Here is a 13,755-nt window from a genome sequence, read left to right as displayed (position 1 = left end):
AACCCACTTTTAAATGCATGCATCCCCACAAAAATGGCTCTTCTCCAATTCCTGAGATCTCTGTGAGGCTAAAGGATAGCAAGGGCAAGTGATCTATGGTGAAAACTGATGCTTTTGAGGTAATGTGTGGCTGAGCAAAGTGTTTAGAGAGTTTAATAATATGCAAAGCATGAAAAATGAAGTTTTGCTTATTTACATTGCAAATGGAAGCTGATTTGCATTTAAATTGGACCTGTCAAGTGTATTAATATCAATCAAATAGCTGTGAAAATAAAACTGAAGTTACAAATAAATCATTCATTTATGTGAATGTTGCTTTTGCATGAATTGTTATTTACTTTTTTTTTTTTTAAATCAATTTGAAGATGTGAGATGCTGAAAAAATGAAATACTGGGATTTAAGCTTGTAAGTCTGAGAGCCCTGGGTTGCAATGTGATTGTTTAGAAAAGTGTTACAAGCCAAAAAGCATGGAAACACATAGTCTCAAGCTGCTCATCTGTGTTACTCTTGTGCAAGTCTTAACTTCAGCTTCAGTCACTGAACCAGCCTACAGTGAGCATCCCACAAGTGAGGAATACTGACCTTTTTGTACAGTGATTTCCTTTGTACAGCTGCAGCTCACTTAGTCAAAGGTGGGACAAATAAATGGTGAAAGAGGTTTGAGTTGGGTTGCAGCACTGCCTTGTTTCTTGCCAACCTTTTGCCAGAAATTTCAGCCTTCTCCAGCCTGCCTGCACATAAACATAGAATCATAGAATCATTAAGGTTGAAAAAAACCTCCAAGATCACCAAGACCAACCGATCCCCACCATGCCTGTGTCCCTCAGTGCCACATCCACACACCTCCAGAGACGGTGACTCCACCACCTTCCTGGGCAGCCTGTTCCAATGAAGCACCACCACTCTTTCTGAGAAGAAATTGTTCCTAACATCCAACCTGAACCTCCCTTCATTCAACTCGATGCCACTACCTCTTATCCTAAAATGCTAGAAATGCTGAATTCTACATATAGGATGGGACAGCCCTGGATCTATTTACAGACATTTAGGTTCTCCTCTCAAACATAGTGTTTGGGGATGAGTGGCTGTATAGAGCTCCCTGATTCTGAAAGGGCCTCACTAACACTGCTGTTGAAAATGCTCCAACTAAAGCAGGTCACTCTGGGAGAGCTGCATGATTAAATGATTGTGCATGCAGTTTTGCTGTAAGACGTGAGGGGTATACACCTCCCAGTGAGCCGTTGAGGCTCTGCTGTCATGTCTGCACCTGGCTGCAGGAAGACAGTGTTTGAAGCCACAGCGTCACAAACTGCCAGGCCAGGTTGTTCTGGTTCACAATATGGAAACTGGCACAGTTGCACGATCAGACTAGGTTCACAGTGGTTCTGTGTTTGCACAGTTCTGGTTCATTAGCTGGCCTTGGCGATAATTACTGTTTCTCTCTGTCAAGCTGCCTTAAGTGCAGGCTGCCAGATGCTGGCCTGATACATCCCTGCTGATCCTGCTTTCTGCTTCCAAGATGAGCTGCCTTTAGCATGGGTCCTCAAAGGTAACCATTTTTTTCCCTCTTTGCAGCTGGTGGCTGACCTTTTGATCGTGCACACTGAAAAGTGGTAAAGTCACTGGAAGCTTGCAGCAAAGTCAACATTCCTGCTGCTCTGCTGGGCCTCTCTCTTTCCCACAGAATGAGTATGGAGGCTTCTGGGGCTCACAGCAGAAGAACCGTAAGTGGTTGGTGAACTTCAGAGTAGGGAAAGTGATGTTCAAGGAGTCTATGCTGATCTCATCTCTGGTCTGGTGACCCCACAGAACAAGCATGCAGGTTCCCATGTGAGGAAAAATGGGGTTGTTGGCAGCCCCATGTGCCAACCTGTATCTTTGCACTTCTGTGTGTGCTAACTTAATACTCTTGCCTGCTGTTCTTGTCCTGCCCTTCTCCTTTGTATTGCTGACTATGGCTATATGGGCAGACCCAGGAACACTGTCCTTGTTACTCCAGTGCCTGGCTGAATCTCTCCAAGACAGAGAACTCACGTGTGAGCAGATACTGCAACAAATAGGAAATGTCTGTTCAGACAACAAAATAAAATGCAATCAAGCAGTAAGAGCTAACAGGAAGAAACAATAAGAGTAATTCAAAACAGCAAAAGTGATACCATTCCTAGCAGGTACAAAGCACTCTATGCTTTCTGCTACCTATAGCAAGTGCATTTTAGGGAAGTTTTAGCAGTGTGCAGTTTTTCACGAGCTCAGGCAGTCAAACCAGGGAAGGGAAGGGAAGGGAAGGGAAGGGAAGGGAAGGGAAGGGAAGGGAAGGGAAGGGAAGGGAAGGGAAGGGAAGGGAAGGGAAGGGAAGGGAAGGGAAGGGAAGGGAAGGGAAGGGAAGGGAAGGGAAGGGAAGGGAAGGGAAACAGCAAGTTTCTCGTTGTTTGATTGTACTAATGAAATTCCTGATCTCTGCCTAGCTCAGTACAGTGGTGGTAAACGGGTGCTGGTGTCCCTGTCTGAGCTGGCAAGTGCTCCTCATTCACACTACTGGAAATGTGAACAGTAGCAAGCAGGAGGCAGAGAAGGAAAGCATTGCAGCCCCCTCATGTTCTTTACCTCCAGTAATCCCAAGAACTGCACAGAGACATTCTGCTGCCAGCACAAGTCTGCGATGCTGAGCACAACCCTTCACCAGCACAGTCTGGACTTGGGGTGCCTCAGTGTGCCCTGCTGTATTCATCTGGATATCCCAGCAGGTTCATTCAGGGCTCATCTGTGTCCTAGTGTCCCCTCATGATCAGACTGCATTTGCCCAGTGTTAAACAGGGAACAGCTGGAGACAGATGATTGGGTTATTTGCTTGTTGCCTGGACATTTTGTTTGCTTGCATGAAGCCTGACAAAACAACCTTTCAGTTCTTCCGGAGGCTGGTTTGTGTTAAGCCTGTTTATTTTATTGCTGCTTTTGAAAACTGGTGTTTTATAACTCTGCAACTGAGTGTCGTACTGCATCAGTAGCATGGCTATGAAATAGGGCCGTCTTCTCGGAAATTTCCTTGAGATGGAGCCAGTGGGACTGGGGCAGGCAAGAGCAGCCTGAATTGTTAGTGCCCAGTGTCAGAGAAACGGGTAGCCCTGGTGGTGGATCTCTTCCATGAGTTGGGCTGGCAAAGCACTGGCTGATGTTTATAGATATGCTCAGGAAGAGCCCACTCTTTGGGGTGCCCACCACCTCCTCACCTTGCGTGAACCAGCACTGCCCTGCTGCAACCTCAATGCTGAGTCCATTCCAGCTGGGGATCTGGCTCTTACTGTAACTTGCATGCAGCCTCTTACTCTGTTATTTCTGGACTTGGGACTTTATTCTGAGTGGCTGGACAATCCTTTGCCCTCTGGAAAAGGACTTTTTTTTTTTTCTTTTCACTACTTAGCACAGACATTTTGGCCACGGACAGCAGAGTTTTAAATCAGATTAGCCTGGTCAGGAAGCAGAGAGGGTGTTGTTGCCAGCTGATACTGGATAAGTAATATAAGGAAGAATGCAGATTTGGCTACTGCACTTGCAAGCAGTGCCGTAGGTCTAGTCATGAGCCTAGATGTGCAGGAACTGTGTTGCTCAGGGCCACAGCGGCTGCACATCCTCAAATCACTGAAAAATGTCAGTGTGACACAGATGAGATCAGATCCGAGGCCTCATCTCCCGATTCACAAAAATCATCCTTTTAATACCTTGCATTTCTTTGGGAATCACTTTGTCTAGTGCTGATCAGACCTGAGCATGTTAGCCTTGGCAGGCACAGACCTGGAAGAGGAGGAGCAGGGAAAAAAATAATAACCCTGCTGTCGATTCATCCCTCCTTGTTTATTCCACCAGAAATAGATTTGGCAGAGCACATTGGGAGTGAACTAATCAGCAGGGAATTAATTGGCATGCTTGCTAAGAGGCAGGAACAACATGGTGAACTAATTCGTGGCTGGATGGCTGGAGGGTTCAAGCAGCCAGAGAAGAAAAGCGCATAGTGGAAAGTGTGACTAGGAGAAGGCGGATAGCTGTGCTGGAGGGGCTGAGCACTGCCTATAAGAACCAGCAGCAAAGAGAGATAAGGGTATCCTCATGGGCAGGGCTGCTTTCAAGGGGGGTCCATGCTCCCTCCCTTCCCACGAGGCTACCATGCGTGGGAGGATGGCCAGCCTGCAGGAGTGGGAGGGAAGGGCAGGAGAGGTGCAGCTGGAGCAGGCTCCACAAAAAGGCTGTGGGAATGCAAAGAGCAGGGAAATGACGAGGGACACGTCATTCAGTGCAAGCTGAAATGCAGAGGGGGTGGTAAGGAGAAGAGGAGCAGGCAGGCAGAGATTTGGAAGTCTCATCCCAGAAGGACTGTCCTCAAGACTGCAGGTAATGCCTGTATGCCCTTCTCTGCCTTCTTTTCCAGGAGTGCTTGCTTTCTTCCTGAGGAGGAGATGACTCCATGTGCCTAGGAAAGAGCTTGTTGGATTGAAGGCTCAGGAGATTAGAGAATGTGTGCAGAGTGGTATAGACTTGGAGGCTGGAGGATTGCTATCTACATTTCCAGAGAACAGAGGTGAGAGAAAAAGTGAGCAGATCCTTTGAGGCAGACAGACAGACAGACAGGCGTGGAGAGTGCCAGAACTGTATTTGCCTATCCAGGGAGAGAGAGGAAATTTCTTAGGAGGGAGCTGTAAGTGGAAGATGGAGATGAGACACATCCTGACAAGGCAGGTACACTTGGAGAAGAGGCAGAAAACTTGTATTATCTCCTCAAAATGTACTTGACTGATGTCATGATTTGCAGTGGATGTGTGTTTGCACCTGGATTTGGGTGCTCTGATCTCATGGAACATCCAGGTAGAAAATGAGCAGTGTAACTCTTAATTATATGCAAAAGCATTACTGTTATTCTGGTGTTAAGTCAAATTTGTTGTCAAACTTGAAAATGTAAAGGTATTGTTATGGCTGAGTAACCCAAAGAGGCATCTGAATGTGTACCAACATACAGCATTTAACTCACATGCATCTAAACCGAGGGATTCTTCATAAGGGCTTTTGTAACAGGTGATATTCCAGATGTATCAGAGCAGCTGGGTTAACATTGTTGGCTCCAATTTTTAAATTGCTTTTGGCATTTTTCTTGATGTTTCCACCATTACATAACACTGCAGCCATATGCTAATGTTGATATTACCCCCTTCTTTTGCTTGGAGAGCTAACAAATGCCATCCGCTTCATAGGGAGGGCTTGCGCCTTCTTTATTCTGAACTTACAGACTTGGCAGCTCTCTCCTCTACAAAGCTCAGTCTTTTCAGAATCCTAGCTTGGGAGCTCTAGCAGAACTGGCATTAACTGAGATACTGCGTGCAGCTACCAAATGTTTTTTTTTTATGTGTAACTGTTTATTTTATAGCGCCTAAAACTTCCTTGATTTTATACATAAAACAGAAAATTTCAGTGCTGCGTGTAAGTAACATAACCTTAAAATATCCTTAAAGTATTTTATATGGAAATAAAGACAGAAAAGTTCTAGTAGCCTCCAAAACATCCTTATTATATCTTGAGATTCTTTACAAAATTGAGAGTCTTACACTTACTTTGTTGTTTAAATGTCCATTACTTTACTGGGGATAGAAGTTATATTTTATGCATTTATGACTTACCTGAGAACAAACTCCCTGATTCATTTAGAAATATATTTTATTTCTCTGCTAATACCCCCAAATCCAGTATCACTCTTCAGCTTTAGTTTGAAAGCAGCTTGAAAGGGACTTGGGAAAATTATGAGAGTAGAACAGGTCTCAAATGCAAACCACAAAGCTAATTCACTGGCAGCCCAATATTACAGCAAAAAATCCTTCATTTGATGTATCACACAGTGACTGCTAACTCTAACCAACAAAGCCCTCACCTCAAAGCAAGCATGTGCTTATCTAACACAATGGATGCTCACATATGGCATCAGGAGAGCGTATGGTCAGAGCATCTAGAAGTGCAGGCAAAGGTTTCAATCCTCCTTGCTGCACAAGGGCAGGCAAGCTCTGAACCACTCAGCAACATCTCACTTGTCTGAGGCAGGGATAGCATGTACTCCAAAAGGAAGCTGCGTTTGGCACTGGGAGAGCATAACCTGGATGATTCCCCAACATCCTAGCAGCCAGCACAGCCCATGGGTAGTAAGGAACTCAAGCCATTGCCTGCTTTCCTCTCTCTGTGTCGAAATCTGGGGTGGCTACCAATGAAATCTCAGTGCTCTGTCATTGTTCCCTGCTGTGTGCTTACTGGAAATGGAGTATAGCAGATAGAGACTGAAGGGGTGAGTGACAGTGGGGCACAGGGATGGTTGCTCAGATTCTGGCAGTGCTCCTTTGCTCTGGGGCAGGGATTCAGGCTTGGATAGCACAACAGCTATCCTGGCTGTGCTGCGCTCAGGGTATTTGGCTTGTGGAGCTTTTCTATCATGTTGGTGTGAGGAACTGAGAGATGAAAAGAAGAAAAAAATATTGTGTGATAATGAGATGAGTGTGTCTGTCTTCACTGCTTTCACATGAAGACAGTGAATCACCACGCTTACCCCGCTCCAAGGACAGGACATGATGTAATTTTCTGTCAGAGAACATGCCATATTATTGTAATTAGTAGTAGCAGTAACAAGGCTACTACCTCATTGTTATTCTCTAGACTTAGAAAAGAGCTTTCATCCAAAAATGTGTGAGTGTTTGTGAATCTGCTTTCTACCCTGACAGTATTATCCAGTGCAACGCTGTGACAGTTTTGAAGACATACTTGGGCTTGGCATCTGGTTCCTATTACAGATGACCCTGCAGACTTTTTCTGCTAGAAACCTTCCTAGCAAATATCCTATTGCCCTCTACAGTTCCACCTAAGAGAGAGAAGACAGCTTGATTTCTGTGTAAGTATCTCAGATATGGAAACCTATTTCAAAATGATTACAACCTGATGTTTATCCTGATACCAAATTACAGCAAGCACTCAAAAATGTGGTAACAAAGCTACAAATAAACTGGTCCCTGAGGGACTCTGCAAACAGAACATGTTGGTCTTGTGATCCATTTGGATGCTTGATGCTTTGAAAAGTTCGAGGTCAAGTCAGCTGGACTTTCAGTACTAGATGCAGGTGGAACTCATCACAGTCCTGCTTTTATTAAATACAGAATGATCAAAGTATTCCAGCCCTAGGGTATTGAAACAGGTGGTATGTGGAAAGGGTAAGGAATGGCCAGTCTTTTCAGGATGTCTTAAAATGAGCTGGAAGGCCACACTGTCCCCTTGTTGTTGGCAGCATTTTAAAATCGTTTCCAATTAGAGACATTGTTGTCTAGTAAGTCCTTTCCCATCAGGGAAGATTAAAAAGGAATGTGCAGCATAGTCATCAAAAGAAAAAGAAAAAAAAAAAGTCTAAAGGCTTGAGTATTTATCTGGAAGACTGGAGAGGCAGAGGGGTTGAGGTGTCAGTGCAGATAGTTTCAAGAACGTCCATAGAGACTGTTTCTTTATGTGCCTCAGAGACATCATCAAACTTTCTTAGAGTTCTGCATTCTGGCAGCTCACTCTGGGTGAGCTGGGGGAGGAAGAGGTGTGTGTATGTGTGAGATAGGAAGAAGGCAATTTATTTTTTTTCCTTTAAATGAACACTGCAATTAAAAGAAGAATACTGAATGCAAAGTACATCCTGACAGGTGGAAAGTAATATTTTTAGAATAGCAAGACATTTTCCATCAGTATGGCTATATTCATACTACTGTATTTGAATATATGGAAAAATAAATGCAGTTTCAATTAAGATACACAAGTGATTAAATGTAAGAACAGTGCAAAGTAAAAGGATTTATTTATGTTCTGCTTTATTTGGTACAGCTCCCAGTAGGTTTTGAGGTGGCTGAATTCTTCCCAGATGGTTAGAAATGAGGGTTATATGATAGTAAAAAAGCAATTTGATGTCCCCATATTTTGCAGCAAGGTCTTAGACTTTTGATGCATGTATACAAACGAGGGAATAATTTGAGTTTTCTGAATGTGCCTGCTTCTTGCACAAGCTTTCCATCACTGTGACTACAGATGACTGAAATCATCACTAAAACTCATGAACTTGGCAATTCATATTTTCTGTTTGCTCTGTGCAATATGTGCATAATTGATATTTCCAGCCAGTTTCTACCAGAACAGCTGTCTGTGACATAAAAAAAAAAAAAAGATATCGAATTCAACACTGAAGGCCTACATACTCAAGACAGAATAACAAACTAGCATGACAAGAAGCTGCGGAAAGACTAACCTATTCCCTTGCATTCAGAAATGGTACACATCCAGGAGGGCCTATAGGCTAGAGTTGAATTCCATGTGCTTTGAAATGATGGTGAACTTGAAAGATAAGGAACAGACCCCCCCAGGTACTGGGGCAAAGTAGAGACAGCATGTGGCTTTGGTTTTTTAGGTGTTTGTTTGCTTGTATTTTGTCTGAGACCCCATCACAAGGCAACGTCTCAGTTATGCTACTGGGTTGTGAATAAGGTCAATGAGAACAATTTCCTATTCTTGCCCATATTGAATCCTTGATGAATTGCTTTGCTAGTTTGTGCCTTGCTTTCTCTGACTGTAAAACAGGGGTGTAATAATTTCTGTGTCTCTTAGTGCCTCCCCTCGACATTCACATAACATTTATAGCAAATAAGTGCTAGGTGCTATCCTAGCATAGCTACATACAAAGTGAAGCTACTTTCCCGGCTGCTGCCCACTGAGGAAGCATCTCCATACCACTCTATAGCTTGAAAAAAAGTAAGGTGCTTTGTGCCCTTTAAAAAAAGTCCCTCTGTTTCTGTAGAAGCCATGCTGAGCAGCTTGAAAAATATTTCAAAGAAATACATTACCAGAGAGAAATTTGGTGTTCAGGTCACAGATGGGAGACAGAGACAGAGAGGAAAGAGAGAAATAAAGCAGCTAGCAAGATTTTCTGTCTCCACAGAGCAGGGGAAAGTCAAGGTCCTACGAACCACCATCATGGTGACTCTTCCTCTCTTCCTCTTCTTCATCCTCTTGCCCTGCAGTAAATCCCAGGAGGACTTTCTGGACTACAATCTGAAATGGGACTACAGAGAAGGCGGTAAGAGGTGGTGGTGGGTCAACATGGGAGGGATTTGCTAACTCAGGGCTGAAGATTTGCCTATATTGTCCTTGAAGTGGGACACATACTGCTCATTCATGAGTGCTCTTTCTTGATTCCTGGGTAGCTGCTGAGACTTTTGGAGAAAAATGATTTTAGAAATAGTCAGCTGGGGCATCCAGTGACAGCAGAAAACTCTGGCAACAGAAGGCAGAGAAATATGCGGTGAGGGAGAGTTATCTACTTTTTAATTTAGATCCTTCATATGTTTAATATTTGGCATTTCACTGCAACTCACTGGTGAGGTGAAGGGGAGGGGAATTAAACTTAGATTATTGGCTCATATTTTCTTGTTCTGTCAAACTTCTTTTCCTCCCTTCCATGGCCATGCTGCTAACTTAGCTGACAAAGTCAACATAGGAGGCATTAACAGCATTACTCAAACACTTGAGAAATGGGGAAACAGCATCTTCTGGCAAATGAAACACATCCTGCTGAACAACCCAGAGTCTTTGCTGCCGGAGATCTCCAGGTAATTCCCTTCATCTGGAGGCAAGATTTAGACTTCCCCTAGCAGTCCTACCTTCACCAGGATTAATCTTCCTTAACTTTCAAGTTGTTCAAGTGTAGAGAGATGAATCCCACTGTTGGTATTTGTTTTGCTGGCAGCTCTGGGCACCCTACCTGATCACACTTTATTGGGAAATGTTCCCAATTGCCCTGGCTGTAAGAATTACTCTGAATAAAATTTACTCTGTCCTCAGCACCTCAATCCTGTGAGAACAGGCTGGAAAAATGAATTGTGTTACAGATCTACTAATGGACTTGGCCATTGTGCAGGGAGAAGAAGTTGGTCTGTTAATGGACCAGCACTATGGTTTTGGAAGTACTGAAGTTTTGGAAGCATCCTTTAACTAATTGCTTGCAGCCCTTTCAGCATGAAGGGCCATCCCTTCTTCAAGAAACACAAGGGCTAGCAATTTATGTTGCACGTTCAAGAATAGTCCTCAGAGTTACTCTCTGTCTTACTTTCTCTGCAGTCTCCGTCCTGTTTCTGCGGCTGTGGAGAATCTTGTGAGGGAAGTCCAGGCAATACGGAAAAGGCTAGAAGAACTGAATGAAAGGCTCAATGTCATCAACAAAGCTGTCCTTCCCATCCGAGTTAACGCTCTGCAGAGCCAGAGGCGTGGAAATACTCAGCTGCGGAGACTCCCAATGCATAGGAGAAGGTTGCCTGCGCGCAGGAGACTTCAGAGGAATTAACTCTCTACCAGCAAAAAAAGAAAAACCTTTATTTTTTTGCACCTGCTTAAGCCTTTCTCAATGGGACACTGCTAGACAGAATAAACTAAAGCACATACGAAATGACTTTACCAAGGAGACCAGCACTTCTGCATGTTGTTGTTTTATTTCAAGGTCAGTAGGTCAAATCTGACCCTGGTCTTCAGTGATGTTTGTTTTGTGTCCTATGCAAAATAAGTTGAGAAACTTGGTCTACTTGAGTGCGAATACCTTTAGGTTATGCTGTCATTCCTTCTGCTTACCAGGGTAAGCTCTTTTTTAAAAAGTTCAGCTGAATTTCTCTGTCCTATTTTCACAGCACTCTGTCAGAAACAGCTGGGGAATTCAATCTTCAGAAGTGCTGAATGCCGGATGAATGCAGGAAGATAGATTAGGGCTTTGCACTTCCAGCTGGGTAAGGAGGGGGAGAGAAAGTTATGTTTTAAAATATAGCCTTAACCTATTCTCCACCAATGCAAAGAATGCCCCATTCACATGTTCAGAGAGTGGGTAGAGTTGGATAACCTTGGACTCTGCGTATTGTTTCAAGAGTGATGATATGTCAGATTCTTGAGACCAAAGCTGAACACCTATCTTCTTCAATGAGCTTTCTTTTGGCTACCTGCAGGAGGTCACCAAAAGCATTATGCAATAGATATGCCCATAACTTCCAACACTGTGAATGGCATCACAGTGACTTCTGCCAAGATCCTCTGAAAACAGGTGATGTTTCTCCAAAACAATTTTGGTACCTAGTAGATGTCAACAAAGATTTTCCAAAATAGCTTAGGAAACAGCTTAGTCCCAGAAATCATCAGTAATTCAATTGGTGTCTGGCTGGTAAATCAGCTGATGTCTTATTCACAGAGTATCTTTTCCACATGCAAATATCAACCTCCATATCCTTCAGCACAATTAAGATCTGTAGAAAAAGAAGAACTACATACTCCCAAAGCTCAGGTGTACAGAGCATGCTTTGCTTTCAGCTCGTCTTTGCTTTCCTGGTAATAAAACCGGTAACAAAAAACATGGTGCAGAAATCAAGTTATGCACTGAACAGAGGACAGGGTGGGTTTACTCTTCAGACCTCTAAAGGCAAATTTAATACAGAGATTTCTATCCAGCACTGTAGCTAATGGCATGCCTGCAATCTGTTGAAACATAGGTATAAAGGCCAGAGAGAAAAATAAACTATTTTTAAAGCACTTTATGAGAATAAAAATAAGGAATGGATTATCTCTAAATGGTTGTGGGGTAATCTGGTCAGACAGTTGTTTTGCAGACACATTCTAGTTATAAACAGTGAGTATGCACACTAGGTTTTTAAGTTTTCCCAATGCCTGAGTATACGGAAAGTAGTTCAGTGACACTACAATACCTTCAAGAGGGAAAGTGGAGCATTTAGTTTTGTATGTCATCCTTCAAGATGGACTAGAATTAACACAGGAAGATTGTGGCTGGGATCTAGGATTTGAGCAGGGAGTAGGGGAGAGGTACGAATGCATGAAACAGTCTGGTAAGTATTTCCCATGTATAAATTCTCCAGTTGTTGTAAACTTAATTGGACTGCCACAGCTTCCCAAATGTGATGGATAGCGGCTTAGCAGCTTCATCTTCCAGTTCCCTCAGGAGCCATGGATGTATCCCATCAGTTGTTCATTGCAGCTTCCTCAGATGATCTTAAATCTGATCTCGCATAGTGGTGGTTCTTCATTCTTCCAGTCCATGCCTTTGCATTCTGAGACTTGGACAGCATGGCTAGAGCATTTGTTGGTGAAGACTGAGGAAAAAAGTTACTGAGTAACTCAGCCTTCTCCATGTCCGAAGTAACAAAGTCTCCTGTTTCCTTCCAGAGGGGGTCACATTTTCCCTAATCTTCCTTTTGTCACCAGCATACTTACAGAAGATTTTCTTTTTGTCTTAGATGTCCCTGCCCAGATCTAATTCTATGAGGGTTTTAGCTTTCCTAATCTGATCCCTCATTGCTTGGATAATTTCTCTGCATTCCTCCCAGGCTACCTGTTGTTGCTTCCACTCCCTGCAGGTCTCTTTTTTTGTGTTTGAGTTTGGCCAGGAGCATTTTGTTCATCTATGTAGGCCTCCTGGTGTTTTTGCCTGACTTCCTCTTTGTTGAGGCACATTGCTTCTGAGCTTGGAAGAGGTGATTCTTGAATATCAACCAGTTTCCTTGGGCCCCTCTTCACTTCAGGGCTTTGTCCCACAGTCCTCTAGCACGCAGATAGATCCCCAAAGAGGCTAAAGTCTGTTCTCCTAAAGTCCTGTACACTGAGCTTGCTATACATCACCCTAGCAATGATCCTCCTATGGATCCTGAACTCTGCCATTTCATGATAACTGCAGTCAAAGCTTTCATCATAATTTCTGCAGGCAAAGCTTTCAAGTTAATTTCTAAAGAAATGCAGACTACTTTGATTTCAGAATATATTTACCCAAATAACAGGGAATAAGAGGAGAGAAAGACCCCATCAACCTCTTCCTCACTGTTCTGCATTCGGAGCCACGAGGCAGCACTGCAGCATCAGCTGTACATTTCCCTCCAGGGGCTGCTTTGTGTACTTTCCTCAAGGCTGAATACTACCCACCTTGGCCTATGTGGAGGAAGAACACAACATAAATGTCAGCTTTCATTATCTATTTGTATTTCAGACATGAGCATCTCATCAGGCAATCAGAAATTTTATGAAGTTATATAAAATCCATCCAGGACTATTTGAAACAGCAAGACAGGACTTCATGGATGGCTGGAGCTGCGAGGCCAGGCCTGATCACTGCATGCTTTCACTTTCTACCAAGATGTTCACCTACAGATTTTGCCACAGGCAAAGGACTGGGCAAGGTACACATCTGGTCTGACCCAGCCCACCTATTCCTACACAGATAGGTGCACGCTGGTATTTTTGTCAAAACTCCCCATCTAAAGAGAGAAATTCACTTTTTTTCCCCCCAAAAACAAACTACCAGAAGTGAGTTACAGCGTGCATCATGGATTACAGATTTCAAACTTCTTGCATAATGGTGAATGAACCCAATTATACAAATGGTAAATAAATGACCAGATCTGTGGCCTTGTCGCTATGGATAGCAGCTCCTGTCACTCACTGTGTGACAGCCCACGTCAAGCTGGATCAGATGGTCACATCCAGCGCTCAAACTGCTTTGCCTGCTCACAAGTCTCTAGAGGGAAATGCTTTAATGTCACATTTACCGTTTATTTTCCGCTCTTTAAGGATACATGCTAAGCATTACACACTTCTGTCAGTGCGTCCCTTTTCTTACATTTCCCTTCCCCAGCTTCCTCCCCTCCCCCAGACGAACACCCGTACCCGCACGGCGA

General features: G+C 43.6%; 1 protein-coding gene and 1 long non-coding RNA gene across 6 annotated transcripts; one reads left to right on the top strand and one right to left on the bottom strand.

Moving 5' to 3' along the window:
• The first annotated feature begins 3,938 nt into the window (after positions 1 to 3,938).
• On the top strand, positions 3,939 to 12,235 carry LOC149919585 (uncharacterized). Of its 5 annotated transcripts, none has more exons than XM_090141005.1 (6): positions 3,939 to 4,094; positions 4,422 to 4,571; positions 6,745 to 6,911; positions 8,982 to 9,119; positions 9,522 to 9,651; positions 10,160 to 12,233. In XM_090141005.1, exons 4-6 carry the CDS (start codon positions 9,017 to 9,019, stop codon positions 10,380 to 10,382), a joined length of 456 nt encoding a protein of 151 aa, XP_089997131.1. In that variant the 5' UTR covers positions 3,939 to 4,094; positions 4,422 to 4,571; positions 6,745 to 6,911; positions 8,982 to 9,016; the 3' UTR covers positions 10,383 to 12,233. The 5 variants fall into 5 exon arrangements, with proteins under 5 accessions (XP_089997131.1, XP_089997108.1, XP_089997128.1 ...); XM_090141002.1 differs by lacking the exon at positions 3,939 to 4,094 and adding an exon at positions 4,251 to 4,312; XM_090140989.1 differs by lacking the exons at positions 3,939 to 4,094; positions 4,422 to 4,571 and adding an exon at positions 4,272 to 4,384.
• LOC149919584 (uncharacterized) lies at positions 10,733 to 13,596 on the bottom strand. Its single transcript, XR_016466880.1, has 3 exons — positions 13,521 to 13,596; positions 12,851 to 13,009; positions 10,733 to 10,811 (listed from the first exon to the last, which is right to left on the bottom strand). It is a non-coding gene; the product is annotated as an uncharacterized LOC149919584 (long non-coding RNA).
• Between the last annotated feature and the right edge of the window lie 159 nt (positions 13,597 to 13,755).

This window comes from Phasianus colchicus, chromosome 1 (assembly GCF_987193195.1).
Source record: "Phasianus colchicus chromosome 1, bPhaCol1.hap1.1, whole genome shotgun sequence".
NCBI classification, from domain to species: Eukaryota; Metazoa; Chordata; class Aves; order Galliformes; family Phasianidae; genus Phasianus; species Phasianus colchicus.
Note: the sequence above shows the minus strand (reverse complement) of the source record. Positions and strands in the feature narration are given on the sequence as shown.